The sequence below is a fragment of the Ciona intestinalis genome, chromosome 8, assembly GCF_000224145.3.
Source record: "Ciona intestinalis chromosome 8, KH, whole genome shotgun sequence".
NCBI lineage: Eukaryota > Metazoa > Chordata > Ascidiacea > Phlebobranchia > Cionidae > Ciona > Ciona intestinalis.
In genome coordinates this window covers 2154864-2175910 of record NC_020173.2, presented here as the reverse complement: position 1 = coordinate 2175910, position 21047 = coordinate 2154864, and the positions used below count along the sequence as shown (strand labels likewise).

Sequence of the window (21047 nt, the reverse complement as noted above, 5' to 3'; positions counted from 1 at the left end):
AGTATGGCTGAGCGACAATAGCAGCAGCATCAAGCCTATAACTCATAAACTCTGGACTATGCCACTTTGAAAAAATTAAAAGGCATTTTTTTTACGTTAATATTCTCACCTTCCGTTTACGTTATCTTATTGGATCCCCAGTCTCATGGTCATATTGAACAAAGAAAACTCCAGCTTAATTTCTGGAATAGAAATTGAAGGTTAAAACAACCACATTTTTATGAATGCATGTAACTTATTTAACCCCGCATGGTGGGAAAACGGCAAACTTAAATTTTCTAGGCTAGGGAAAACCGCACTAACCACTGTACCACATCATATAGCATGAAAATATATAGTTGTTTGGTGGGATACAATGATTATAGCTCACTGCTGCAACCCAGTGGACATTAATTGGCTACACACAGAATTTAGTGTGGGCAACTAATACTATAACCCCACAAAACATAAAAACAAAGCAAAAAATGGTGTTTTAATAAAATAATACGTAAAAAAACAGAAAATATCGAAAAATAGTAGAAAATATAAAACAAAAAACAGGTATATCAAAAAACTTAAAAAATACGCACATACTATACAGTATACAGTACTGTTAAAGCTGGCTCAAGACAAAACAATAACACCAAAACAAATATGTTTAACAAAGCATTACCTTCATTAATGGTGAGCACGTTCCTACGTAACCAACTTCATCAAACATATTGATGAATCCACAATTTCCTTCAGTTGCCGCGTAAAACTCACGAATTTTGATTTTCTTCCCAAATCTTTCAATAAATTTGTTCCACACATCAGCACGCATACCGTTACCGTATGCCATGCGAATGCTATGGTCTTTATCATGAGGAGACTGCAGATAATTTAAGTTATAAACATTTTGTAGATATTTATGATAGTTATGAGTAAATAATAGACGATTATAAAACCTTTTCAACGCAATCTCTGGTTTCTATTTAAAAAAATATCTTTTTTTAATTAAACACTATGAAGCTTTCTAAACAGAAACGCCAATGGTATCATGAATGCTTTGTAATTTAAATAAGGTTTTTAGTATTCTACTTATTCTTTATAAGTAACTACCCAAATTTTCCATATGACTGACAGTTTCTGTAATTTTTGTTAGATTCAGTAGTTTTTATCATTTTTTTTAGTTATTGTTCGTTGTGTTTTAGTTTCTGTAGTTTTTTGTTAGTTTTTGTAGTTTTCGTTTGTTTCTGTAGTTTTTTGTTAGTTTTTGTAGTTTTTGTTTGTTTCTGTAGTATTTGTTAGTTTGTGTAGTAGTTATTAATTTCTGTAGTTACTTACCGGTGGCTGGCTGCACAAGTATCTGATCAGTTCTCCAATGTACTGCAGCATGGTGACTTTATATTTGCGACAATCACTCAGCAAATTACTAGCAGAAAACTTTCTCCGCAAAACCACCGAACATCCTAAAAAAAGAACAATTTCTAAATATGGGTTGTAAGAGAACAGTAAAAACGTTAGTAACTTAGTAAACAAATTTAAGTTAAACCAGTTTAAATTCATGTATATATCTCTCTCTGATTTACCCATTTATTTAAAATTTCATATATTTCATAAAATTCAGATTAATTCTTGAGCACAGTAAAGCAGTTGGAAACACCTGTAATCTGAACTAAACTACTTGTACACAAACGTATTCTATGTTGAATAAATGAAACTTATATCCTTGCATGGCAGATCACAATAGTTGTTATGACACAGGGGTGTTCTGTTTGATCATACACCTTGATCCTGCTTACAGTTACTAATACATCGCGGGTGATAATTTTTTGATTTATTTATGTACTGCTAACAATTTACAGATATTCCTCCAACCCAGTATTCGCTAATAGGTTGTAGTACCATATGGTAATAAACCATCTTTGGCCTAAATCTCAGACCCCATGGCATGCCACACTGTAGCACGTCACTCACATAGAATAAAACGAAGCCTATAAGCTTCTATAAAACAAAAAAAAAATGTGAAAAAATGAAAAAAAAATGAAAAAATGTTAATGAAAAAAATGTTAAATTACCTATATTCACAGCACACATACAAGCAGCTAGGAGCCCTGCTGTGTGGTACAGAGGTAAGGCAGTGTATAATATATCATCTGGAGACATGTTTACGAATACACAAACTTCTGATATCCGAACCACCTTTGCATGCGACATGGTAACTGCTTTTGGGAGACCTGGTGTAAAGGATTTTTTTTTAAATTAGTTTTAAGGCCTATGTTGTGTAGGGATTTGGTATAGTTATGATTTGAAGTTAGAATTGAAGATATAAAGCAACTACCCACAAAATTACATAGGTGGTGACTTCACTGACTTGTAAGCTAGGTGTATAAAACAGAGCGCTGGTGTGATAACGACTGTAGTTTTCCGGCCACGTGAGGATAAAGCAAGTTACATTCATTTATTCATTCATTTATGTTTAATCATATTACAATGCACATGTTAGATTGCTTGCCAAACCAGATACATTTAGTATTTTATTTATAGATAATGCTGCTTAGTTCGCTTTGAAATATTTTTTCAAAAGTATCTGTATGCTAACTCTTACTTAAATGCTATAAAACATAGGAGTTATTTACGTATAGTGTTGCAAAAGACCTGGTATCCAGTTGTATGTAATAACCCTTAAAATGATTATTACACAAACTGCTATCATAAACTTTGTAATGGTTTTGGGAACCATTAGATTACAAAAACAAACACAAGTATAGAAGTAATACTATATACAATATACTAATTGTAAAGTACCTGTAGTTCCAGATGTGAATATATAACATGCAGTATCACTCATTGAAATATTAGTAGGCAGATACTTCTCTTCTAATTTTAATGGAGATGCTTTTTCTGCAAAAAAACATGAATTACAACAGTTCTTAATCTAGCAAATAGAGAAAAGGTTGGGGTGAGATGGGACACCTTTTTAGTCTATTTCTCGTAGTGCGCTCTTATTTTTTTAACATGATCAGGTCATTAGGATATTTTAAGCTAAAGGTGTCCGATATTACCCCGCAGTACTGCATACCTAATTAGAGGAAAGCCAATAGTTCCTGGCATGACAATCAGACAGCACTCTGTCAAATTGCTACAAAAAAAAGTGTTTATATTACATGACATAGTGGTTAGAGTGCTCCCTTTAAAGCCTAAACCAGAACATACAGGTTCGAGGCTTGATGTTGCTATTTTACAGTAAAAAAAAATTCAGAAAAAAGTCACTTAGTAGCAACTCGCAAGAAGGCACAAAGTGCATAGTATGACATTCGTCATTCAGATTATAAAAACTGTCTTTTCCCTAACATGTGAGAATAAATAAGCTACTTTAATTGATAAACAGTGCATACCAACATCATAAATGGCCAGCCACGGTTGTAATCATATAAACTTACCAACAGTTGAAAGGAAACTGGTTTCATTGGTAGAATCACCACAGAAAATAATTTTTGTGTCAGGAATACTTGGTCTTATATTTTCAACTGCCTAAAAACAATAAAGTTATAAATTACTGTCTGCCCAAAAACAAGAGAGTTATAAATCACTGTTCAGAAATAGCTTATTATTATCCCGAATTAGTTTTAATAGTTGCAAAACATTGTTTGTTAAAACTTGTTTCATATTTATTTGTGTATGACTTTAAGCTAGCATTGCGCCAACTATGGCTTAAATTCTATGTTCTGTGGAATGTTTCACTGCAGGATATCACTCATACAGAACCGAAATTGCAAAAATAACTTGTATACAGCATAATACAGAATATGAAACCAAAAACAGCCAAAGCAGAGTACATCCGAACCTGTTCTAGGTTGGAATCATTTCCAACAAGGAGAAATTTTGCTTCAACCATTTTTAAACTGTGGCTTAATGGTGACTTCTTTAAGTTACTGTTGATTAGTCCTATCTCGGCACCAAGGCGAATGGAAGCAAATACTATAGCCAGGTACATGGGTTCACTATACATGTACAAAGCAACCTGGTAAAGAAATGAATGAATGTAACTTTACTTTAGCATGGTGGGGAAACGACAGTCGATGTAATACAGGTTTTCTGTTTCCTACACCATGTGCCCGCTTACTAGTTACCAGTATTTAACTATGTGGGTGATTATACACCTTATTCCCTCAGTATGGCTAACAATTAGCCATACCAGGGCCTAAATTATAGGACCCATGGCATGCCACACCGCGGCCCAAATCGTAGGACCCACGGCGTGCCTCACCGCAGAACCCAACCAACATTGCCACATAAAATAAAAATATGCCATAGCGTTGGCACATTATTGAAACTCTAATATTATATTATACCGATATAAAAAAAACAGCTAGAAAAGAAATATTGTACCAAATTTATATCGCAGTGACACATTACAAAAACCAGATATAAATTGATCATTAAAATCTCCTGTTACCTGATCTCCTTGCCCGACACCAAGTGAAATTAATGATCTTGCAACTCTGTTAACCAGAGCATCCATTTGAGCAAAAGTATAAGTTTCATCTTCATAATAAAGATAAACCTTCGTTGGATACTTTTTCGCATTTATTGATAATCTGAAAAATATCGAAATTATAAAATCAGTATTTAAATTACAATTCTTAGATTTATCTTCTCCAAACCATATCTTTATTATTTTAATTCATTTTATCTTTACTTTTTTAGTCAGGCAAAAAAGTCGTTTCATATATCAAACCAATATGACATGTAATATTATAAACAATATGCGGAAATGGGCCAAATCTTGCCTAAATCCCAGTTCCGTAACAAGAACCTGAACCACAAGGAATATAATGTAAACTATACGAAAACTTACAATTTTGAAAAAGTAAGGTTGTTTTTTACTTTGAGGTCTCCACTTTTCTTTGCGCTCATAATAATTCGAAGATATCTCAGATCTTCAAACAACCATTTTGGTATCAACCATTTTAATAAGACAAGTAAGATGGCGACAGCTATTCCAATTTTTAGGTAACTCATTCTGTGGAAATGAAATGAATGAAGATGAAATGAATGAAGTGAATGAAATGAATGAAATGAATGAAGTGAATGAAGTGAATGAAGTAAATAAAGTAAATGAAGCGAATGAAGCGAATGAAGCGAATGAGGTGAATGAAGCGAATGAAGTAAATGAAGTAAATGAAGCGAATGAAGCGAATGAAGCGAATGAAGTGAATGAAATGAATGAAGAGAATGAAGTTATAAAATAAATGAAAATAAAAAATATTGTTATAACAATTTAAAACAATAGCAAAAACATTGTGCTGCTGTTACTACTAGTAATATACATGTTTAAATTTTGAAACTAAAAATAGGTTTTACATTTTTGCTTAAAACTGTATAAATATTTTAGTATAAGATTAAAGGATTATGAAAATTTTACCTTTTTGTTCAGTGCTGTTTTGAATAAGGCGGCCACAGTGTTACAATAACCTGTTTAATTTTCTACAACCTAAATAAAACAAGTTTAATTAGCATACTGCTCAATTGACTGCAAATGCGAAAACTCGTGAGCAGTAAAATGGTATTTAAGGATATGTATAGATTACACACATTAAGTTCTTTAGTTGGAAAATTGCTGGTATGGAAGTTTACAGCAAATAGTTTTAGGTCTTTTTCATATACAAACAACATACATAGGAAAAAGGATGCATTTTTACAACTTTTAGTTTTGAGAAAATACTGGAAAAATATTTCTGCTTTTATATAAATATTCTGCATTAACGAGCCAGTATGAATTTTGATTACAAAAAATAAATGAGAAAGCAAGCCACCAGGATAATTGGGAATGTAAACAATCTGGCATAAATTATACCTGCATAAGCTATGGTACATGATTTTGAAAAGGTGGAGTAAAAGTACATTTAAACATTGACTGCATTTCAATTCGGAATCAGTGCAGTTAATTTTTGACAACTTTCATAACAAGTTGATACTGCTAAATTGCTGAATGTAATGTAATAGTACGTGATGAAAGGCATTAATTTGATTGTGAGGCAAATCATATGGAATAATGATATAGTAGAGTAGGGGAAGACGGGACACCTTTAGCACATGGTGTCCAAATGTTATAATGGTGTTTTAAAAAATTAACAACAGTCTATGGGAGTCCTGAAGAAACAGTTTTATAATTCTGTGAATGTTATTAGTGGAACGAACAAATGGGACTAGAAAATGGAATGAAACATTGTCCTATCTTTCCCCAGCCTACTATACACAAAATTTAGATTTAAAATTTTAAATTGATAATACATGAAATGTGATTTACTAAGTTAACAATTTATACTATGTATCGTACCACAACGCTTAAAATCATTGATTTTAGAATGGATTATTTAAAGATTATTCAACGCAAAAACACAGAATAATTTTTCACAAAAATTAAACAAAGCTGTGATTATATCACTCAAAAACTAAATTACCAATTTTGAGGTGGGTACCATAAAAATTAAGTAGGTACATTTTTTTCAACAACTAGAACTTGTAGCGAATATGTTTTATAGCCATTGGCATTGTAGACCAATTTTACAATAATGGGTTTATCAGTAACAAGTTAAGTATTTTTACAGACTAAACATACACATTAAACAGCTCAACCAAAGCCACATTAACAAGTGCTTATAAATTTGATTGGCAAATTTTCCAAAGCAACGTTTATGATTCAAAAATCCAGTTAAAGCCAGATTTCTCCGGTTTTAATTATTTTCTGTATTTTCAGGGTAATGGGCGATATGTGTTGAAAAATCCAGTTAAAGCCGGATTTCTCCGGTTTCAATTTTCTTCTGTATTTCAGGGGTAATTGGTGAATATGTTTTGGCCTGTATATTCATGTAGAACAGCTTATCGCCAGAAACTTTTTCCAGGTCAAAACCTTCCTTTTGCAAGTTGACTTTCCTCTGTTTAAAGGTGCCTGTCACTTCTAGCTCTGGTTGGACCCTGGAATAAAAAATGAAGTTTTATAAGGGTAAACTGCTTGCATTTTAACCAAATGACACCAGGTTCAATGCTCACTGCCACCATTGTAAGCATGTATAAATTAAAATAGGCACCAAGCAATTTAAAATGCAGGGGAGGCAGGGCTAGTTGGATGCATTTGTGTGAAACAAACTTAACTTATTGGCTGTAGAGTTTACTGATTAGTGAGAGTAAAGTCCAGGTTAGGTCTGGATATTCTGCTATACAAGGTTTGATGCCTACGAATTTGTGTGTGTCCTTGGGCAATACACTTAACAGACATTGCTCAGATCCAGTGGTAGCTAATGTAATGTCCAGATCCGAGGATCCCCAAACTTTAGCGGGCCAATATGTGAAATTATAATTATGCAACAACTATTCTTGTGACGTAACAAAACCAATGTGAATTATTACAGAAATCAATAAAATATTTTTTTTAAAGTAATATGTCGTAATTTTGAAGTCCTCTGAGGGCCATTCATTGAGGTCCTCTGAGGGCTTCCACGAGCCGCGGTTTGGGAACCCCTGGTCCAGATTGTCAAAATATACAGTGTATTTTTGCCACTTTTAAGTACACATACAGTGTGCCGCATAGCTAAGCTGTTACAGTCACATTTATAAATGTAACAATATGATTCTTACAATTTGAGTATTGATTACAAAAATATCAGTATCAGATATTCCATTGTTGAGATAACAATGGCACCATATGTGGTGTTAGTAATAACAATGAAATCTAATCGTACATTTTAAATTTCCAATGTCATTTTTGAGGGAATTTATGGATACAATCTGCTGCACAGTGAAAAATGTAGAAAAACCTGCTTTTAGTTTAAAAAACTTAATAGTAAATTTTGCAAGTATTAAATTCTAAATAATAAAAAAATGCTTAAATTAAATTCCCAAGAAATTAAAATTGTGTCTATATTAAATCCTATAACATGAAAATTCGACCTATTACAAATCATAAATAACGAAAAATTTTGTCTAAATCAACTCCCCAAGAAATGAAAATTCTGTTTATAATATTCTGCAAAATGAAAATTTTGCCCATCTTAAATTCGTTAACTAGAAGCTCACCTGACAAACATTGGCCTTGCATAAGAAGGCAAAGCATGTTCCACATGTTTGTATAAAGCTTCACAATCTAATTCATCTGATTCCAATACAACAGTTACCATTCCAGCTCTGCCATCGTGTCCTATGATAAACAATTAAGTTTTTTTTTGGATAAAAACTAAGACCAAACAGTACTGTCTGTAACGGTATACTGTATACTTGAAAGAAAAACAGAGTCTGGGACATAAATTGTAAAATATAGATAAAAAAAACCGTTTTTGTCTAGTTACAATAAAAACGTGGTAGAAGTAATAAAACTGTCTGTTGTAAACTATAATAATTTGTAAACTATACAAAAAAAACATAATTTATAAACTATACAAAAAAACATAATTTGTAAACTATACAAAAAAAAAACATAATTTGTAACTTATACAAAGAAAACATAATTTGTAAACTATACAAAAAAAACACATAATTTGTAACTTATACAAAGAAAACATAATTTGTAAACTATACAAAAAAAATTACTTACAAAGTTACACATGGTAACTCGTAAAGTGGGCCCTGTCGTTTTGTATGTTGGGGTAATGGGCAAAATCTGGCATATACTATGTTTTGTTGTCAAGAACCTTACTCATATAGGATAGAGACATAGCCACAACATGAATGGCATAAAATACACAATATTTTGAATTTGAATTATTGGTGTAGACTGTACTCTGTACAATTATACTTTTTTCAACTTTAAGTTAATGATTTTTAATTGAAACAGCTCAAATCGTAGCCACGCCAATTTTTTACAAATACAAATTAACACTTCTATTTACTTCCTTACCTGGTACTTGAACCCCGTACACATTGCACTCTCTTATCCCTTCTGCATGCACAACAGTATCACTCACTTCATTAGTTGAAACATTTTCACCTTTCCAGCGAAAAGTGTCGCCAACTCGGTCACAAAAATAAAGTCTGTGCTGATCATCATACATGAGTAAGTCACCAGTGTTGAAATAAGAGTCTCCTTCCTATATAGTAAATTTTATGTAATATATTTCTATATATATATATGAAAAATGTAATATTTGGTTTCCAATTTACCAGAGATACCTAAAAAAAATAATCACCAACAATGTAACATACATGGTGACTTGTAAGCTGGGACAAGGTGTATATACAGAACACCTTTGTTATAACAAGAGTGATTTTTCCACTACCCTAGGATAAGGCAAGTTACATAAATTCATTCATTTATTCATATATGTAATATAACTGTGTATTCTTGCTATAACAAACATATATATAAACAAAATTTTTTTGGAATCCCACGTTTCCTAATAATTCGTTATTTTTCTAGAAGTTTTACAAAATAACTTTAGGAAAAAATTATTTTAAAAAAAAAAAAAAAAAATATGTCAAACTTAGAAGGCAGCAAAAACACATACACTATAATGTAACACAGAAATCATTAACCTTAAATAGGTTTTTTAAGACTTTTTTCTCAGTTAGACTCTTCTTGCCTTTATAACTTGAAATGGCAGTATGTGCAGTAATCTTCGCAACCAATAAACCTGGTTCGTTTGGACCACAGCGAATAGGTCTGGAAAATATATGTGATAATTTAGAGCTTAAAAAACAGCGAAATTTAAATATATATATATATTTTAAAATTGGTTGAATTCAAAATTATTGAGAAAAGGAAATAAAAAGACCAGAATTAGGTAAAATATAAACTGTTTTATTGTTAAAAATACTAAAAAAAATACGTATTTTTATGAGTTATTTTACATTACTAAAGCGAGTTTTGACATTTTTTTGCCAAAACCTTGAAAATTGAGTATATGAACTAAAAATCCCAGAAAGTAATCCAACCAAGAACCAACCTTCCATTTTTATCACGAACCAACTCTTCTGTGTTAACGTCAAACTTAATAATCGCTGATCCAAATTTCTAGGGACAGAAAATAAAGAAGTAAAAATAAATAAGTTACGTTCATTCATTAGTTCACGTATGTCGTACGTATCTATAAGACTATAAATACGTTACATTCGTTCATTCATGTTTAGTATATGCATATGGACGTGGTGCCTATTGATAAGTTATATTCACTTATACATTCATTCGTTCACGAACAAAACACCTATAAATTTGTTACATTCATTCATTCATTAGTTTATACCCAAAACTCCAATAAATAAGTTACATTAAGTCGCTCATTCATTAGTTTATACCTAAAACTCCAATAAATAAGTTACATTAAGTCGCTCATTCATTAGTTTATCCATGTGGCACCCATTGATAAGCAACATTCATTCATTAATTCAATACACAAAAGGCCTATAAATATGTTACATTCATAATCATTCATTCATTCACTAGTTCATGTATGTGACACTTATAAATAAATTACATTCATTCATCAGTACATGCGTGTGACACCTATTGATAAGTTATATTCATTCAGATAATTTACATTCATTCATTCATTGGTGTATGTATGTGACACTTATAAATAAATTACATTCATTCATCAGTACATACTTGTGACACCTATTGATAAGTTATATTCATTCAGATAATTTACATTCATTCATTAGTACATGCATGTGGCACCTATGGATATCAATATTACATAACTCACTCTCAGTAACGGTGAAAAAGTTCCCACGCAACCAAACTTATTATGTTGATTGACAAATCCGACATTGCCTTCAGTAGCTGCGTAAAACTCAAGGACATGAATGTCTGCGCCATAACGCTCAAGGAATTGCTTCCACACATCGGGACGAAGACCATTTCCGATTATAAGACGGACAGAGTGTTTTGTATCCTCGGGTGTCTAAGAATATATTGGAATTTGAAGGTGTGTTTTACTTTAAAAATTAAAAATTTTGTTTAAAAAAAGGGTCAGAAGGTATTGTTGTAAATAACTTTGAATTTGAAAAAAGAACTCAGCAAATTGATTTGGTTTTAGAACTAATCTATCTGTCTTACTAAGTCTATTCTTTGCTATGCATCGTGAACCTGAAAATTCTGTCTGCGCTTCTAACTGTTAAATTTAAAAAGTGGCCAAAAAATGTTTGAAATATTTTTGCATTAAATCCAAACGAAAAAAACAATTTTTTCTTATTGCTTACATGCATTTATTTTAAACTAAAATTAAAAGTCAATACACTTACTTCAGGTTGCTTGCAAACGTATCTTAAGATTTCCCCGATATATTGAACAATGGTTACATTGTATTTACAGCAGTCAGGCCAAAATTTGCTGGCAGAAAACTTTTTTCTAAGAACACATGTACATCCTGTAGGGAGAAATCAAACTTAGGTTTTGCTAAAAAAGTAACTGTATAAAGTGTACTACAGATATCACAATTCTATATGACTGTATAAATAAAGCTTAAAACTTGCATAAGTATCAGAAATCTGCAGAGTACAACAGATTGTTGAAGTGACGCTAGGATTACCTTAAATAGCTTTAATTAACAACAATTTATCTAAATAGCTTTAATTAACAACAATTTATCCAATCCAGTGGTCACTAGGTTTTATCCAATCCAGTGGTCACAATACATAAAAAAAACATAAAAAGAAAAATCCCTTAAAAAATATTCATGCATAAATTTACATATGTGGTAACAACTAGTAAGTGGGCACGAGGTGTATGAAACAGAACACCTTTGTTATAATGACTGTCGTTGCCCTGCCTCGCTAGGACGCTAGGGTTGACAAGTAACATTCATTCTTTTTACTATAACTGTAAGACCACCCATTTACCGTGTACAATTGCTCCTGTAACGCCAATACAAAGACCTGAGCTGTGGTACAGGGGGAGGCTTGTATAAATCACATCACTTGGTGAAGGGTTGGCAAAAGAAAGAAGAACTGCTCCAGCAAAAAACTTTCGATTGTCCATGTTAACAGCTTTAGGGAATCCTGGTAAAAGAACACACATATAGTTATTTATTATAAAAAGTGGAATTTAAAAGGTGTTTTGTTGCATAGGTTTAAATTTGCCCATAAAAAATAACATTTAATTGTGAACGGCAAAAACAAAAACAAAAGAGTAGGACATAAAAAAAATTAAAATTTTGAAATCGTGCGTCATTTTATAAAATTATAAACAGAATGATGAAGTTTTGAATTAAAAATCACTTTTTTTTAAAAAAAATTGACTCCCGAAAGCAGAAACTGTTATTGCATTGCCCCATGTTTTATGCGACTGTGTGTACCTGTAGTGCCTGATGTGAATATGTAGCCTATGACGTCCGCAGAAGTAACATCTTCTCTCCATGATCGAGGTATATCATCAGAAATCTCTTTATCTGCAAACAAAATCAGTAAAAAACACAAAATACATATCACGAGCTAAAACAATTTTGCAATTAAATATAAAATAGATAGATAGATTAATGATGAGATGACTAACAAGTTTTGGCTATAACACCAAAACTAAATGTAAAAAATTAAACTTTTTTTGATTTTACAATTTTCATAACCAGTGATAATTTTGTAACTGAATACAAAATAGATGGTAAAATCTAAGATAATTAACAGGTTTTGTCCATGGTTACCAACAAAATTATTTGTAAAAGTTTGAATACTTTTCAATTTTACAATTTTACATTAAATAAACCATTGGATTTATATATAATAGGGTGGGGAAGATGGGAAATTTTTTCATCCTGTTTTCTCGTCCTATTTGGTATTAAACAAAAAATATTCAAAGAAATATAATACTGTATCCTCACGACTCCCATAGATCGTTGTAAATTGTTTAAAACACGATCAGGCTATTGGAATAATATGTGGTAAAGGAATCCCATCTAACCCCAGTGTACCATATACAGAAACTCCGACTTTTTTGAATACAACACGTAAAACTCACCAACTACAGGTGAAAGAGATTTAAATTTTTCATTTTCCTCTCCGTAAACATAAACCTCAATCCCACGCTCTTTCAATTCACTTTCCACTTCATTTAGAGCCTGTAAGCAATAGAGGGTTATTATAAAACACCAGTTTACCATATCTATTGTCAATGGTCTACCTTCATTTTAACTGTATATATTTTTGAGACTATTTCTTGATCACAAAGTTTTGTGCGTCTTTGCCAATTTTAAATAATCAACAAAAAACGGCCTCATTTTGCAAAATATATAATCATAAAAATTGGATTAGTTATCCAAGTATGTATAATTTATTATTTATTTCAGTTCTTTAGGTCTGTAAAACAGCCGTCTTTCTTAAAATTTAAACCCGACATAAATGATGAGATATATTCACACACAGTAAATAATAAACATACATCCTGTGTATAGTAGGTGGGGGAAGATGGAACACATTTTCCTTCTATGTCGTCCCATTTGGTAGTAAACAAAGAACATTTAAAGAATTATATAATCCTCACAACACCCACGTATCCTCACAACACCCATTGAGCATTGTTAATTCTATAAAACATGATCACGACATGTCGGCATTAAGATATTATATGCTAAAGGTGTTCCAACTTACCCCACAGTACTACGAAAACATTAAACAAACCAAGTTATGAACAGCCTTAGGCAGACAAAATTAACTCAAACCTCAAGAATAGCTGCATCGCTACCGGCGATTATAATTTTAGTGTCTGAGAGATCAATGCAGTGCATTAGTGACTTGGAACGCAAATTGAAATTAAGAAAAGAACAAATTGCTCCAATCCTGTTACAACCAAGCCACACGGCGATGAAAGCTGGTTCGTTCATCATCATCAACCCAACCTATAAAGTATTAAGATGAAAACTTTATTGCCTGCCATTTGCTTTGTTGAGACAAGTCTCATATTTGCAAAATAATAATTAAAACATTGTAAAATGTACGGCGCCATAGCACAATTGGTTAGCGCAACTGCCTCCAACCCAGAGGTAATAGAATCAAGGCCCTTTGCTGCTACCATTGTGGCCAAATCATCAGCCCACACATTAAAGATCCCTTACACCCAAATTTAACGACTAACGTTTTCTGGTCACGCGAGGATAAAGTAAGAAGTTACAAAAAAAAAAAATTTAAAGTAACCATAGGGTCTCCATTTTTTTACCAGTAAAAAGAGTTTTCTTGACTTTAAAACTTGGGTTTTAAACTGCTAAATCATATGATTTTGCCAAATTTGTGTGATATGTTACCCCAGACACCCCCATGTTACACTTCTGAACACAAGATCTTGCAGCCGTTATCAGCTACATTGTTTTTAGTTGACCTTTGCCCTGATCTTATTTGTTTTCAAAATGTTTTATTACTGATATCTTTTACCCAATGTTAACTAATAACTATGATGACTTTATAGCATAGTCATTAACTTGTCCTACCATTGGAATATTTAGGCGTGCACGAAGTAACTTTTATTAAAAAAAAAACAGGGTTAAAACTGACATATGTTTTAGCCGCTCAGTTTTAAGCAATATTCCTTTTACCTTGATGTTAGAACTATATACATTACACCAAATTTTGTCAAAAAATATAATGATGACGATTTTACCCTTTTTTCTATAAAAGCATCACTGTATAACCACAAATAATAGAGACACTGACTTTACCTTATCTTTTGGTTGCACACCCATACTACGAAAGGTACGCCCACATTTGTTAACCCATTTATGCATCTGCATGTAACTAAACTTGTCATCTTCATATACTAGGAATGGGTGGTCAGGGGTTGCCTTGGCAACCTCAGCTAAACTAAAAGGTGTGGGAAAAAAAACGAAATGAAATAATAGAAACTACAATGGCATATCATATATAATATATATATATATATAATATAAATATTTTTAATTTAGAATTATTTCTGCTGAAAAACAATTTTTTATGACATTTGAATTTGATAAAACTTTTTCAAGGCTTAAAAATACAGATTTTTATTTTATATTTTATCTTTATTAATGCATTTCAACTTTACAACAGTCAGTGCAGCATGTATGTAACGTGTTTCATTTATGGCGTTAACAAATGTATTAAAAGTAGCATGAAACACTCACCGATCACATACAGCAATATTGTTCTTCCGATAAAAAGAAAGTAGTCTCAGCCCTCTAATTAATTTGCTAAGAAAAGCAAAATCTTCTGGAATCCAAGGGTACCATCTCTTGATTAACTGCCACAATAAGACAAAGCCAGCAGGGACAGCTACAGCATAAGGCAGAACACAATTTAACTTAAACATTCTGTAAAATTGACACTTAACATCAATGTGGTCATTTTATAGACCAATAGTGCAGGCGCAGGGTTTATTAAATTTGCAAAGATTGTAACTCCTGATTTTTCAAGATTAAAGCAATTTATTCCTAAAATACTATTTAAAAATACCAACCTATTAACATATTTTATTGTCGCAAATCGCAACGCCAAAAGTATTATAAAATTGACGCTACTGTATAGCACTGTAGGTCTTGAATAATCCAAGCGCTTATAAAGTGTGATAAATTATATTGTTGTTGTGCTTTGTGATAAATAATAGAAGAAGTAAGAAAAACTGGACTTTGAACCAGTGGCATGATCATCTGCTCAGAAAGAATTCGCTAAGATTAAGTACATGCCAGACGCATGAGTAATGGGTAAAACAGAATAACAAAACGTGCAGTGCTTCATATGTCAATTAATTTGCATTTTACTTGTAACACTAAATTGATCGTCTCAGTTTTAAATATCGGGTGTCTATCATGGTATTGCGTAAGTTCAAAAACAAGTCTCTACATCCAGACACGTCAAACAGCTAACTGAATGCCTGCAGGCGAACTATTCACATGGTTTTAAACGTTTTCTGTCTTTAAATTGAAACCTGTAGAACTAATCCCACACAATTTTGTGGCCGATATGACAACAGAAACAACTACATCATTAAAATTATGTTTCAGAACTTCTTACATTCTTTATGTTATCCACTGATTTTACCCTTTTGTTTAATTAACTGGGAGCATTTGTTTTAAACATACAAATACTTTTGTTGTCTATTTGACCAATGTGACTAACAGTGTAATTCAGTAAAAAACTAATCTATAAATTTAATAATATTTAAAGCTAATTTGAATAAAATATGTTATTACACAACTGTTTATTTCACTTAATCTTATTTACTTGTTCTGTTATAAATAACACAAACAAACACCCCGGAAAGATAATATCTACACTTCATTTCCTGCGTGTTTCCATAACGTCATCAAGTTATTTATATGCACAAGATGACAACCAATGCAAAACGTCTGATATACTAAGTAATATTCATAGCCTTATGCACCTAACATGGTTTGCATTATGCTTACATGTAATGAAATACACTGGGGTTAGGGTAATCTGCGTGAATAGTCATATAGTTACAGACAAACCAAGGATTTCAATCAAATAATAGCAGTAGCTTCTAAAAGGCACCCTGGTTTTTCCAAATGATAGGCTGGGGGGTGCCTCTATCAATAACCATACAAATATCACTATTTAACTAATTCTTTCTAAACCTTATACAGGTGTATAAAATATTAAACATAACAGTTTAACAGTCACTGGTCTCTCTGGAACTGTATCATTAACCCAACCAAATAAAATAGTTGTGCTTTGGGGAAAAAAATTTGCCCTGTTTTGTTCCCCCCCATGTGCGTGAAATAGCAGCAAGTGAGCTAGAAATAAAGAAGGCTTCCTTTGATGACATTGTTCGATTTAAAAACAAAATTCACTCACTTTTAACACTTGGCACAATTTGCTGGTTGAATAAAATAGCTGTGTCGTTGCATAAATTTTAAGAAACACTACCTTTTTCAGCAGAATTTGTAAAATAAATACTGCTCTATTTGAGATTTTGTTAAACAGAAGTAAAATATAAAGATAGATAAATATGACTATTGAATTAAAACAAAAGGAAATATACGAGCATATGTCTTTGTTTGTACTGAGAAAATGTATTGTGACACCATATGTCATTAAACAATGATTTTTGCTGCAATGCCATGCAAACAAATTTGACTTTTTAAAGTATGTATTATGTTCAAACAACATGTTCTACTTGTTAACCCTGTACCATTGACAGCTGCCGGTCTATTTTTTCATAAAAATTTGATAATATTTTATAAATAAATTAACAATACGAAATATCGGTTTTGCACGTGCTGTATTTGATCAGAAACTGTCATATTCTTAAGACTTGAATTCGAAAACGTACACCTTCTCAAGTTGTTGGGCCTACACGTTGCAATACCTGACATGCAACTCCCAAAAAAACCCAAAAAACCCCCCGGGGGGGGGGGGTATAACGAATTGCATCTGCACCTGAGCAGATATACCGATTTCAGACACTAAAACGTGAAAACTTTTTGGAGGAATTACCAATTAAAAGGGGAGTACCCTAATATGCGATAGTTTTGGCGATGTCGGTAAAAGAGGGGTGCTTCTTAAAGTTAAATACAGCAACCCTAAATTATCGTGCAACAACAATAAAGTTTATTAAAATATAAACTTCCAAACAAGTTAAAAGGGCATTTATTTTTTGCGCCTGTTACGATTCAAATTATCGACCGTTCAAATTACCAATTTACAAATTGGATCAGAAGCCGTATGTAATTTTTTATATACGGACTCTGGCTCTGATGGTGTGAAGTATAAAAATGCCCTTTCGTCGCGAAAATGTGCAGGTAAGACATCCGAAATCTAAAACCAATTCTTTCAGCTATGAAAACGCCAATATTTTAGCCACTTGGCGGCTAAAGCGCTACAATGTTCAACTATATGGGCGGGCTTATAATTATGATCACTCAGCACCCAAGGTGTTCGTGCATGAAATCCCACGCGTACAAAATTTCTCCACATCAGTAAGCAAACGACAGCCAAATGTCAAAGGCTGTCGCAAAGTTCTGGTAAGCCAAACGACACGTGACAGCCGCGAAAGTGGTGTGTATCCAGCTCGCTATATTGGGACATACCTGTGGCCGCCTCAGCACAGCCCATCCAAATTCAATAAGTAGCTTCGTAATCTGTAAAGCAAACCGCTTAATTTGTATGCGCTGTTAGGGCAAACGGCAGACAGAGTGCAAGGACAGGGTAATTGCCAGTTGCTTATTGAGCAGTTATCTTATCTAATTTGGTTCAAATTCCGTGCTGCGATTGCTCCAAATCTCAGATGTATTAATATATACAGCGAGTGTTTGTGTTTGATAGGCAGGTAAGTGGTCTACAGTTACCTCAAGGAACATATAGCATTTAACTATATACACATTGCAGGTTATACATAAACGCAGCGTTATCAGTGATAGTCGCCGGGAACAAGGAACATCAACCACAGTGTAGACAGGAGGATATACGGTAGTTGGTGTACAAATGCATTTGGTCGTATTACGAATTTGCAACTGATAGATAAAAGAGTCAACATCAAGCATATATAAAGCAATTCTTTACGTTGAAAATAACGAAGAATCTGTTCATGCGTATAAAGCAGCCGCAATTTCTATTCATAGGCCGGAGAAAATTAGCAAGATGTATTGCATCGTTAAAATGGAAAAATTAAGATAAAATAGTTTTTGAGTCAGCTGTGAGCGGCATACCTTTAAAGGGTTTTGAGAATCGTAAGCCCAATCTGGCGCGGTAGTGCTTTCTGTTTGCGGTATAGTGCTTTCTGCCATGTGCGCGAAATAGCAGCAAGTGAGCTAGAAATAAAGCAGGCTTGCTTTGATGACATTGTTTGACGATTTGAGAACAAAATCCCCGGACTTTTAACGCTGGTCTCGTATTGTTGGTCAATGGCGTTACTCTGTGGACACTGCGAGCAGTTAAACAGTGATTTTTATCGTCATCGAATATCCCGTAAAAGTGCTTCCTGCAAAAAGCAATATTTCTGCGTTTCTTCTACATTTTTTTTCTTTTAAAAGGACGGGGGAACATTTCGTATTTAAATTTGGTCTGAAAAGTTTGGCTGCCTTTCAGGCAATGTCCTAACATCTGAAATGTACAATTATTAGGAAGAAATTCAGTTTCTTGGAACTACGTAATTCAAACTCCTTTTTATGGGTTTGGGAGATTTGTACTTGTCATACGCCTCAGTCGTTATTATTACCGACGTATATATAAATCATATACGCTCCATCACCACTGTCATATTCTTTAGGCATTGCGGCAAATCTCTGGAAAAAAAAAACGGTTTTCGAGTCTAATAAACGGGCGTTGTGTATTTTGTGGGGTCGTCGTTAATGCTTGGCAAAACCCTTACATACAAACAAAGACCCGCGTGTTGAAAATAGCTGTACATATTATGTCAGTATGGGTTAAGACATTGAGTCTCATAGAAGTCGTAAATCCACATTGTACGAGAACCAAAGCGCAAACTTCACGAAGCTGAAACGTAAACTAAACAAGTGGTTACATTCTTTACAGTTCGCTGTACAAAACACGTAGCCGATATATGAATACAAATGAATTCGTGGGCGTTTCATGAAAAGGGACCAATCGCCAGCTCGTAAAACTTTTTGACAGACTTCATTGCCACATTTTATAAAGTAACTGTCCGTTGCGGGAAGCTCGATGGGTGGCAATGCTGTATTGCTTTACGCAGGATTGAGCATCTATATTCTGTAATGATACCTATATCACTATCATAAATTTCTTATAGCGAAAAAAACGTCGAATGAGCAGCAAAATACAACACGAACAAAAACGGACCGTTTTAAGTGTTTTTGGGTTCGGATGTTTACGTTAAGGTCGATGCCGCTTTGGACCGCTTGCTATGTTACGTCATACAGCCTCAGGAAGGGGTTCGGTGTACCACCCTTGCCACAGGTGTTACTATGCGGTTCTGCCCTGTAATACCATCTTTAACGGTACACCAGTTAATCCACAAATGCGGTAATTGAGCGCTCCCCTTTACAGTTTTTGGCAGTTTTAAATCGCACAGACATATAGAGTATTAAGAACTATAAAGGACACCGTGCACACAATAGGCACTCGACCCGTCAGCAGAACTGAGCATTCGGTCGCTCCGTCTTTGACCCGTTTTGTTCGCGGGCAAAGAATTCCTTTCTTGGGCAAGGTCACTGTTAATTTAAGGGTTCCCGCATTGTGTAAATAAGACGGTAGTAGAGTGGTTTAAGCTGGCGTAATTAAAAAGCGCTTCTCTTTGTGCCAGCACTCCCGTAAGGCGGACCTAACATATCAAAACAGCGTATCGAGCAGAAACACATGCCGTGCCTAGTTGTTTGGAATCGCGCGTTTAACTTCTAAACCCAACGAATGATCCGAACCAAAATTAACCTCGTTTTCCGGCAACCGGTAGCATTATCTTGTCACTGAAGCGAATTAAAAGCCGGTCAAGCGTTATTGCGTCTGATGTAGCAAGTTATTTCAATAGGCGCTTTTGGCATATGCGTGTGGCGGTATAGGCGATTGCGTCATTTTCCAGGTAAAGTACGCGAATGGTATTCGCAGATTTTACTTTGGTAAATATTAACGAATGAGATAAGAATGAGTTGACTTTTAAAATATGCACGACGGTCACGTTGAGCCCAAGAAAACAACTTGAGCAATGTGAAGCGGAAATGGCTTGTTTTGCCACAAACACCACTTTCTGTTTGACATTGTTACGTAACAAACTGGGTTGTCGCGTATAAAACAACATCCATGTTGGTACGATTCCATCGAAGCAAGACCCATAAAATATTGCCGTGGTACACAACTGTATAAATTCGGTGATATTTCAGAATTTAAGCTAAAGGGTAGAGAGATTTCTGAAGGGTCTGAACTCCAGGTTATTTCGGCAATTTTTCAATGTTTAGAAAACTATTCTACGCAAGTCGATCTCGCTCGTTTGCCGAGCCCGACTTACGACCGTAGTTGTTCCGCTTGGCTTAACACGTCACCACGTGACAGGGGGACGGGCGGAAGAAATTGGCCGGAACCGCGGGCTTTAATTTCGGCCGTCGCATCGTTAAGTTCTCGATGCAGTTAAGTTCGTTGTCGGTGCAGGTCAGGTTCAAGAGCAGAGTATGGCAATTCCCAGACATCCCGGATGCGATTAATTG

The 21047-nt window shown here is 33.7% G+C and overlaps 2 protein-coding genes across 2 annotated transcripts in view; both read right to left on the bottom strand.

Moving 5' to 3' along the window:
- LOC100179395 (very long-chain acyl-CoA synthetase-like) overlaps positions 1-5468 on the bottom strand; it is a 10296-nt gene extending 4828 nt beyond the window's left edge. The window contains exons 1-10 of the mRNA XM_018812746.2: positions 5390-5468; positions 4823-4987; positions 4421-4562; positions 3809-3985; positions 3405-3495; positions 2770-2865; positions 2040-2198; positions 1306-1430; positions 653-850; positions 304-305 (exon numbers count right to left, since the gene is read on the bottom strand). Of these exons, the coding sequence (XP_018668291.1) occupies positions 304-305; positions 653-850; positions 1306-1430; positions 2040-2198; positions 2770-2865; positions 3405-3495; positions 3809-3985; positions 4421-4562; positions 4823-4986 (1154 nt within the window). The 5' untranslated portion in view covers position 4987; positions 5390-5468. The remainder of the gene's footprint in view (positions 1-303; positions 306-652; positions 851-1305; positions 1431-2039; positions 2199-2769; positions 2866-3404; positions 3496-3808; positions 3986-4420; positions 4563-4822; positions 4988-5389) is intronic.
- Positions 5459-15248, bottom strand: LOC100175497 (very long-chain acyl-CoA synthetase-like). The gene is made up of 13 exons (XM_002123633.5): positions 15039-15248; positions 14598-14739; positions 13608-13784; positions 12908-13007; positions 12252-12344; positions 11797-11955; positions 11200-11324; positions 10662-10859; positions 9903-9970; positions 9493-9619; positions 8858-9047; positions 8041-8161; positions 5459-6942 (listed from the first exon to the last, which is right to left on the bottom strand). Exons 1-13 carry the CDS (start codon positions 15221-15223, stop codon positions 6756-6758), a joined length of 1872 nt encoding a protein of 623 aa, XP_002123669.1. The 5' UTR covers positions 15224-15248; the 3' UTR covers positions 5459-6755.
- Between the last annotated feature and the right edge of the window lie 5799 nt (positions 15249-21047).

Bases quoted from the DNA above. Each gene is read 5' to 3' on its own strand.
- LOC100175497 (XM_002123633.5), bottom strand. From the start codon at position 15,223: ATGTTTAAGTTAAATTGTGTTCTGCCTTATGCTGTAGCTGTCCCTGCT. The intron at 14,740-15,038 runs GTGAGTGTTTCA...CACACCTTTTAG, and splicing joins AATATTGCTGTATGTGATCG to TTTAGCTGAGGTTGCCAAGG. The intron at 9,048-9,492 runs GTTAATGATTTC...TTTACTATATAG, and splicing joins TCTTAAAAAACCTATTTAAG to GAAGGAGACTCTTATTTCAA.